The 10,231-nt window shown below is 41.5% G+C and overlaps 1 protein-coding gene across 1 annotated transcript in view; it reads right to left on the reverse strand.

Annotated features, from left to right (window-relative positions):
• Window positions 1-6: 6 nt before the first annotated feature.
• LOC101862091 (leukocyte receptor cluster member 1 homolog) overlaps window positions 7-10,231 on the reverse strand; it is a gene marked incomplete in the record, with an annotated part of 18,002 nt that continues 7,777 nt past the window's right edge. Inside the window, 4 exon segments of the mRNA XM_013089933.2 lie at window positions 7-1,508; window positions 2,725-2,812; window positions 5,063-5,165; window positions 8,090-8,207. Of these exon segments, the coding sequence (XP_012945387.1) occupies window positions 1,119-1,508; window positions 2,725-2,812; window positions 5,063-5,165; window positions 8,090-8,207 (699 nt within the window).

Below are 10,231 nucleotides of genomic sequence, written 5' to 3' on the forward strand. Positions count from 1 at the left end.
CTGGCTTCATCACTCAGTATGCAGGCTAATTTACGACCGTTTACCAAATTTTTACTACCTTCAAGGCAAATTTACTACCATTTACGACCAGGGCGCCGAATTTACGATTTTTTGACTTTGCTGGACACCCTGATTGTTTGACCCCACGTTCTAGCGGGACGGTTTCCCAACAACAGCATCATCTAACTCTGATGTGGACTAACTAAAGGACAACAGCACCATCTTACTCTGCTGTGAACTAACTAAAGGACAACAGCATCATCTAACTGTGCTGTGGACTAACTAAAAGACAACAGCATCATCCAACTCTGCTGTGGACTAACTAAAGGACAACAGCATCATCCAACTGCTGTGGATAAACTAAAGGACAACAGCATCATCCAACTCTGCTGTGGACTAACTAAAGGACAACAGCATCATCCAACTGCTGTGGATAAACTAAAGGACAACAGCATCATCCAACTCTGCTGTGGACAAACTAATGGACACCGCCATGCCCATTGCGCTGCCACAGCCACCAGGACAAACATTTCAAACAACAGCAAGCGAGGAAGAAGCAACAGCTCCACCACCTGCTAAGAAAGTGTCGAAGCTCTGGACACAGTTTGACCAACGGGTGAAAGGCAAACAGGCTGCTGTGCCCAGAGTTGCAGAAGTAGAGATGGAAATCCACGGCTACTTGGAAGGTGACACAATGCCACGGGACTCCAACCCCCTGACTTGGTGCAGAGAGAACGCGATTTCGAAACCAAGGCTCAATCGCATCGCTAAAGACATTCTTGCGATTCCAGGCATGTCAGTCCCCAGCGAGAGGCTCTTTTCGAAAGCGGGTGAGCTCATCTCGGCTAGAAGGGGATCTTTGCAGCCAGCCAATGTAGACATGGTTTCGTTTTTAAACAGTGTAACACGTTTTTGAATATTGTATATTTTTATTTCGCTTGTTTGTCATGCTTATTTTGATACCCTGCACTACTGAATATAACGTGTGTGTGTGTGAGTGTGAGTGTGCGCGTGCAAATGAAGTATATATATAAAAGGGTGTCATTATAACCCCCCCTCCCCCCCAAAATAGAAAAATCTTTAAGTTCTACTGAAAACAGCCCATTTTCGTAAACAATTCAGTGCAAAGCATTTCTCCGCCTTTTTCTTGGCTGTGATGAAATAAACTCAGGATTGTACTGAGAATTGTACCTCCTTTTCCCCGACTGTCCTTTCTCCCTCTCGTCTTCACTGTCGCTCGAAGATTCTTCCTTCTCCTTCGAGCCTTTATCTCCCCCGTCTTTGTGCTTATTTACCAGAACCTGGGCGCGAGCCTTCTCCTGCCTCTCTCTGGCCATCCGCTCTGCCCTCAGCTGCTCGATAGTTTTCTTGGACGACGACGACGACGATGATGACGCAACCTGGGAGGCTCCTGTTCTAACCGGTGATGACGACCGTTTCGAACTGCTGGACTTGGAGGGGAAGGAGCGGCTTCTGTGATCTTTGCCTCTCTCCTTGGTCTTGTGTTTCTGGAAGTTAATGGAACAAACATTGCTGTTGTGTTTCTGGAAGGTGATGGAACAAACATTGCTGTTGTGTTTCTGGAAGGTGATGGAACAAACATTGCTGTTGTGTTTCTGGAACGCAATGGAACAAACATTACCTTCATGACCACCGAAAGAGCTATGCAGCTATCCAGAAACAAAAAACACCCAAAAAGACCTCAAGTACTCAATTTAGAAAAAGAGCGCCTGGCATTCCCCCTCCCAAACCTAAACTCTTTCCGGACGTAGTTTTTATTGGGTCTAGACATAAATAACTTGTGGCTCGATTTGGCTATGCAGGTGGTGGACAAAATAACTTCATAGAAGCATAACCATCACTCCAAACGTAAAATATAATATTTCAAATTGAAGGAAATTGAACGAAAAATAAATCCCAACATGAAACAAGGATTAACTTTGAACATAAGAATGTGTTAGAAGGGTTAAAAATGGTGATGAGAAAAAAAAATTTTTACGGAAAAAATTATATGCACCAAACATATGAAAGCAAATCAGCATAATCCATAAATTTCTGAAAGTGCAGCTTTTTATTTGAAAGCAATATTCCAATATTTGTTTGAGCTATGAAATTCACACTGAGTCCAGTTACATCGTTTTGTTGATGCAAGACCGGAAGAACTAATTTACTCATTTTTCCCCAAACCCACGCTTTGACAAAGTGAAACTTGATGTTTTCGTTTCCTAAATCCTTTCCGAGTTTTTAAAATAGCAATACAAAGTAATTATAAACAACGGATTGCGTTAAAACGAAACAATACTTAGGCGTCCTATCACAACCGAAATATCGGCGATACATCCACATGGGGTGTGGACTTGCGCCGATATAATGGCGATACGTCTGAAAAGAGTTGAGAAATAAATAACTTATCACTTTGGAAGTCACCAAACTTTGGCGGCCATGTTTTCACTCACTTTACCTCAACAAAAGGCACCACCCGCCTCCTTCAAACGTAAAAATCTCGACTACTATTCAATTAAGATAAGTTTTTTTTTAAAATCAAAAGCGAAACAAATGAACTAGCTTTAAGATTATACCACCAACCCCAAAAACTGACGAGCACCTGATTCCACCATGTCATGAAACAATTAATTCCAAGAGGAGAACAAAAGCCAGCCAGCCAGCAAAGACACTTTCTACGGGAGACCAGGAAACGACAAGCCATCAAAAAGATTCACCAACCTTGTGTTTTTTCTTGCTCTTGCTCATAATCTCTCTCATCTCCAGCAGCGGGTCCAGCGACCGCCGCCGATGCTCTTCCAAGGCCAGCCTGACACACAACAAAGCAAGGGAAAAAATATAATAATATCTCAAGTGAAATATTTTAGAACTTTTAGTTCGTTTTAGTAAGGTGTTACGGCGCTTGTAACTGCATATGGTCATATGAGCACCAAGGGGTGGATGTCAACAGAAAATTCCAAACAGGGAATCAGACTTACTTCGCTCACATCTATAGCTTCAACAGCACAAAGTCTGCTTTGACTATCAAGGCACTCCGGAAATAGCAGTTCACAATAGAGTGACAAACATACAAAAGAAGTAGAGAAAAAATGATGAAGGCAAAGATTAGGAAAGAGAAAGCAGCAGTTCCCTGCATGCAGTTCAGGCACAGTTATGAGCATGACATTGGTGAATCAGCCCATTTACAATTGTACTGAGTAGAAGAACATGTTAATATCCTCCCTTTGGGAATGGCCTAGAGACACTTCAGTCAGTAGCACTGCCCGAAGGGTATGACACACAGCAAAGCAAGGAAATAAATACAATAGCTCAAGTGAAATACTTTAAAACTAAAAAAAAAAAAAAATTAGAGTACTAAATTTTTTTAAAAAAATCAAATCAACCAAATGTAGGTGTTTTTACGGCACCAACAACACAATTCTGATAATTTAGGAGGTGAACATCCGACCTTGCCTGTCAGGACCAACCCGCAGAGAAACACAAGGAAACATCCCAGCAGAAAGACTCTTGAGTCTGAGATACTTGATAAAAGTCCTCCCCACTCAGGTTTCCCACGTGCCACAGTGAAGTGCCTAACAGCTACACAAGGGGGCTCTCGTGGCCTAGACGTTAAGGTGTTGGCCTCTCATTCAAAGGTCCCGGGTTCGAATCCGGGTAGCGACCGAAAAATATTCTTCTCTAAAATTGTCTTCTTCCTCCTCCTGTCCTGCTCTCTAGCAATGTTCTGTTGTCTGCTTTCATTTCCACTTTCTGCCCCCACCCCGTCACCTCCTTTGCCCCCTCCTCTGGGCTCCTGATTCTTTCTGCAGACTTTCTACTACTACTCCTTGGCTCCTCCTTACTGCTGTCCTTCTGCCACACCCTTGATCTTCTGGTAGGAAAGATCTACACCTTGCCTTCTCGGACAAGGGCGAAAAATCTCGGAGGGCCCGTGTGCAAGTTGCACACGTTAAAGATCCCTTGGTGGTCTAAAATCTATAAGAGTAGGTTTTGGCCGCCACCCGGGCAAAATTCAAAATTTCCTACAAACTGAAAATATTAGGTGTGTCCCGCGCGCTTATATGACCTTATGCAGTTGCGAGCTCCGTAAAACACTTTACAAAACAAACAATAACAGCTACACAACAGTGCCAGTCTATAGAACGCTGACTGCAATCACTTACTACGCAGCATGAGCATCATCTGACAGATCTTTAACTCATTCAGGACGCAGATTTGGACAAGTTTTGCACCCAAAGACACGCGGGTTTAGAAAATTGGGTTAACTTTGAAAGTCTGCCCTTTTGATATGTTTAAAGTCTGTTTTCACTATCTACACATTCAACATTTGGACTTTGCCTTAGATCTAACCCAATTCTGGAGCTTCCTGTTCTCAAACACTGATTATTTTTTCCGTAGGGACTAACTTCCACTGAACACCCCCCCCCCCCACACACACAGATTGTCTGTCTGTATACAGATGACATGCTGCATGGGATAAAAACACAACTGTGAGGCAGCGTGGTGGAATCAGGCTCTCGTCAATTTTGGGGCACATAGAGTTATTGGTATAATCTTAAAGCTTGTTCACTTGCCTTTATTTGGATGAAAAAAATATCTGTTTATCTTAAATACAAGTCGAGATATTTGAGAATGAAGGATGTGGGGGTCACCTGTTTTCAGAGGTAAAATTAGTGAGAAAATGGCTGCCAAAGATTAGTTATTTCCTTAGCTTTATAGTCCATGGTAACTGAACATTTACATATTTTGGGCAATTAATCGACTTTTTTCAGAAAAGTCCACACAGAAATGAGTTCTTTAATGGGCATGAAAGGTGTTGAGCCCAAAAAACAAAAATCTGATAAAAATTCACAAACCTGCGGAAAAATGCAAGTTTCTTCACTTTGATTATTTTGACGAGAGCCTGATTCCACCACGCTGCCTCACAATTTTCTTTGTCCATGACAACAAAGCAAAAGGGTCAGTCACAACATGTATTCCTTCATCAAAGCAAACTAACAACACGAACCAATCATCATAAGCAATGAAAAAGGAAGGACAACGACACAAGTCTACATACTTCAGCTTCTTTTCCTTGTCTTCCTCTTCTTCCTCAGACTCCGATTCGCTTTTCCTTTTTTTCTTCTTCTTGTGAGACTTTTTCATGTACCACGGAGGTGCTTCTGAAACACACACAAACATACAGCAACTGTGATAATCATTCACACTGGTTTGGCGTATAAATAAAATAAGACAAATACACCCTTTGAGCCCTTTAAAATTGTGCAAAATATTGTAGTCTTTCATGAATTCAACATTTTCTCACTTGAAGTGCATCCCACAAAGGGTGCATACTGATATTCACCGAGTTAGCAATGCCAATAAAAATTTTAATTTTCGCTTTAGCCTTTTCTTTTATTTGGTACCTAAGAAAGAGTTTTCCATTCTAAGAATCGGGCTTTTTTAAATTTTAAGAATCGGTTCATAAATAAAAGTATTATGGGGTTGTAAAGGTCGGCAAAATATGGATGACCCACATATAGGAAAATACTCCTAAAAGTGGACCACGCAGTAGCAGTTTCTGTAAGAAAACATAGACGATATTTCAGTAATTAATGGGAGTGTTAGAAAGAAACTTGGCTACCTGATGTGGTTTTGGGTGCAGAAATCATTTCTGCAGTCAGATTTACTACCCATTTCGTAGTTATTTTGTTATAATTAAAATTTTGGTGCACATATTTCAATTTTGCGAAAAAGGGGTGTCGGGATGAGAGCATTTTATTTATAGCATCGTATCACAACATGGGATCTTTAAGAATATGTTGGCTGCGTGACTAAATAATGGCAAAGCTTTCTTTGATGACTTTACACCATGCCAACCATAAAACATAATTTAATTCAATCTAGCATGCCGTTCAATTAAAACCCCTTTTTTTCCTGTTGAGACGCGAACACCCTGAGGCAAGATAATCTCACCTCGGAATACCCCCATTGCGATGTTACAGAGGAACAAAGAGAAAAACAACTGGATGCGCGCACCCGCCATTGCCCTATTTCAAGTGACCAATGAACGGTGTTGGAATAGTCATGCGGGGATTTGTAGGTCCGAGGGAGTGAGGGGAAAATGGCCGGTCTCCGTGCGAAGCCGTTTTGGACATGGGGGTAGTGGTACATTTATAATAAATTCTGCACAACTACCTGACACAGAAGGTTTAAATTTGAGCACACCATAGAAGAAAGATAGATCTCTTACCTTCTTGGCGTCGAATATCAAGTTCCTCATAGTTTTCGGAGTACCCGATACGAAAAAGTTTCCGACACCAAAAGCATAGGTTAATTTATGCGTAAACTTCGACTTCCACATATCATTAGTTTGCCCTATTCTCTGATTGGTCGCAAAGTTTCAATCACATTGGTCCAGAAGTAGCGCAGAACGAGCTCGAGAAATTTAGTCACTAACGTTCTGACCCGGTCCCAAAATTCACCCGCAAACAGGGACCAAATTTCCGCTGTGCGCGGAAGCTCGATTGGCATTGCTAAACAACTGATCACCAACATCCACAGAATGAAAGTTATCGCTTTAAACTTGGACTGGTCACCAGTAATTAAACACTTTGTATTCATTAGACTGAATCAAAGACGAAAAACCCCTGTTGAGTATATGAAAGTGCGCCATTTGTGACTCACAGGCTTGCCAGTTTTTTTCAAAACACAACCATAGACATCAGATTCCATAACAACGAGCACAATTACATCAGGTGGGATGAGATTTGGTGTAGCGTATGTCAATGGCTCTCAAATACCCGACTGCCCAGTACAGGACAGTCCCGGGAAATTCAGGCAGTTGGCAAGCCTTGACTCAAAAAAAGATAAGCGCACAAAAATTTTTTTTTAAATCTCAGGTTCCAAATGTGATGAAAACCATTTACAAAGGGTCGCAGATTGTGATTTAAATTTTGCTCTGTGTTTGTGTATACGAGAGAGAGTAAGCAACAAAACATTTGGAGCAAAAGAGTTGATACAGAGGACTTAAAACTATCATCATCATCCAGTGCCAGATCTGCGACAGACATCGGCGATCATGGTTTTCCATTCATTCCTCTGCTTGGATGCTCTCAAAAAAGCTACGTTTCCCTGATCTTTCCCTGTTACCCATTTGTTTAGGTTCTCTAAGTATGTTGTTCTGGGCCTACCCCTGCCTCGCCTGCCCTCAATTTTGCCCTCACCTCTGAAAAATATACTTCAACAAATACAGTCGAACCTGTGTAAGACGGCCACCCACTGTCAAGGAGAAAAGTGGCCGTCTTAGGCAGGACAGATCAAGTCAAGATGAAGAAAACAAACCCTTCCTTTCTGAGGTCGCTGCATCGCTGTTGTTGTTGCTTCGCTGGGGTTTTTTTCTTCTTCTTTTAACCAAATTTTGTTCCTGCTTTTGTGCAAGGGTGACAATAAAACGAAATGTGTCGAAACAAGGAGGACCGAGCGCTATGGTAAAACAAACACACGTGTCGCCACCACTTGGAGAATGAGAGACGCTTCTGTCACAAGTTCATGTTGACGTCCATTGTTACTTTGGTACAGACTGGGTAAACAGTGACCACTCATCTCACTTTCGATTTGTGTACGAGTGTGGGTGGGGCTTTCGGTTATGAGGGATCACACGCTTACCTCACCAGCAGCTGAAAATTTGTTACCTATTGGTCAACAGTGGGAGGGGCCTACACAACATGATAGGTTGGTTGGAGGTACTACCAAACAACGACAAGGGGTTGAATTAAGACGGCTCGCCCACAACACCAGGGGCCAGGAGTCACTAAGGTGGCCGTCTAAGACAGGTGTTATTGCTTAGTGTGATAGGGGTTGTGTGTTAAAATATGGTGGCCGCGGCCACGTTGGACAGGTGCCCGTTTTACACTGTTAAATTATATGGAAAAAAACGCAAGGGGGAATGGAAAGTGGCCGTTTGTACAGGTGGCCACCTTATAGAGGTGGTCGTCAGGGCAGGTTTGACTGTATCTGCACGAATAAGCTTTAATTTCTTAGAACAAAAAAAAAAAGCAAACTTGTCACACCTTACCACACCTTGTCACACCTTGCCACGACTTACCCTTCTCATCCAGTGCCGTCTGTCCCAGGTAAGTGAGGAGACCTATTTTCTTCTCCAACGCCTCCTGTTCCTTCTTCTTCTCCGCCTCATGCTCTTTGTTCTTCCCTTGTTTGCACAGCTATAGACAAAGCAGAGAAGAAAAGAGATTAGTTTAGTTATAGTAGTTTTAGTGGAGGTTTTACGGCGCTCGCAGAAGAAGGGGAGATAAGGACGATAGATATTTGATAGGAAAGAAGAAGCAAGCCACACCAGAGCACCCGCCAACCACCCACGAATAGAGATTATTTTGAAAAGTTTTTCCGCTTGTTTCCTGAGATAAACATCCCGTCATAAGACTAGACACAATGTGACAATCTTTCAAAGAAATGTTTGGGATCCCAATTATCTGTACAACTATTTCCATGTGACAGGCTAGATTAGGTTCTACTTCTATTATCTATTTGTGGTGGCCAAATTTTGCTATTCAAAAGGCTTTTTAATGGCTGCATCGATCGACATGTGGTTTTCGCCTAAAAATTCTTTAAAATATTCTCCAGATCATGACGCCCTTGGTTTTTTAAGTTTTGAGACAGTTTTGCTGCAAAAAGCTAAAATTCTTTATTTCGCTAATTGCTTTTGTGGGCCGACGCTTCTGTCTCTGTAATTTTAGAAAATCCGGAAGTGATACATGTATTTCGCGAGGTGCATTTTGTTTTGAGAGTATAGATCTAGACCTGATTTTTTGCATCTCTCAAGATTTATTTCCCCATTCCAGTAGAGTAGAGTGTAAATATAGTAGGCTAATGGCTTTTAGTTGATATGAAAGCACCGATCATTCCTTTCATCGAAAAGGGGCCCAGCTAGTAAATATATATGAGAAGACTGCAGGGGAAAAACAGCAGTAGTCCCAAACTGAAAATTGGGAGAGTGCCAATTTCGAACACTTGTTGACTCATAACTGTATTTCTGTTCAACTGTTGGTTGATTATCGTCGTCAGATTTCCCATTCAACAAAACTAAATAATAAACCATCAGTCAAACAAATGTGAAGGTATGAGTTCACAAGCTTTTAAAATTGACACCCTCACAATTCCCAGTTTGTGACTGCTGTCCTTTTCCCCCTGTGCTCTTCACGTACAGGGTGATCAAAAAAAAAACTTTACAACTTTTTTTCTAAATATCTCGTGCAAAAATTGTTCTAGAATGCTGTAATTTGGAACAGACATAATTAATTCAAAAGGAATTTGTTTGATATAAAATCCACAGAGAAAAAAAATGTTTTGAAAACAGAAACGGCTAAAAGAAAAAAGCACCCAAAAACACAAAGTTCACTAATGTTTCAAAATCTTGTAAAGGAAGTCGTGAAAAGATTAGTTGACCTTTTCCTTTATTTTCTCTTTGACATTAATTTTCCATCCCAGTGACAATCAAACAATATTTAATTTCTTTTACAGAGTTTTAAAACCTAATATTTCATTCTGAAATTCCTAGAAGCAGTGCTCCACATTCCCTCCTTTGGACTCGACACATTTTCAACGCGTTGTTCGAAATCTTCAGTGGCGCCCTAACACAAGGACCTGCTAAACCATGAATTTTTAAAGCTACATACACTGTACATGTCCACTAAGAAGTGGCTTCTAGAGACAATAGAGTGGGGTGCCCAATAGACAACATTTTTTTGAGTTAACATATCCCGCAGGGTGAAAATGGGCTTTGCACTAAACTAATTGCCATCTAGGAAATGATCCCTCTTTACAAGACAATCAAGGAATCAGGAACACATTGCCATGTTCTGATCCAAGTCATCTCCGTCTAGCTAAGATGAACATGGTATAGTCGTGCAGACTATTGATGTGTAGGAAAGTCCTAGCTGCAGATCATCTACGAACAGATGTCTCATGGGACTCGGCTACTGAAATCTGCACTCTGGTGACGTTTAAAGGGCTGCGCATGGTGCGTGTTTGACCTATAGTGGTCATTTTTTAAAGAACTCTTTAGTTCTGATTCGCTATAGATCCAAACTGACCGAACTTCTCTACTCATGATGCCAAAGGTATTGAGGTCACTTTTTAAGCATTCTCTCCATGCTGTGCGCAGAACTTACGAAATGTCAGGGATGGTGAGTTTGTGGAGAGGTAATGATCAATACAAAAAGCTCTCTGC

This window comes from Aplysia californica, unplaced genomic scaffold, assembly GCF_000002075.1.
Source record: "Aplysia californica isolate F4 #8 unplaced genomic scaffold, AplCal3.0 scaffold00027, whole genome shotgun sequence".
NCBI lineage: Eukaryota > Metazoa > Mollusca > Gastropoda > Aplysiida > Aplysiidae > Aplysia > Aplysia californica.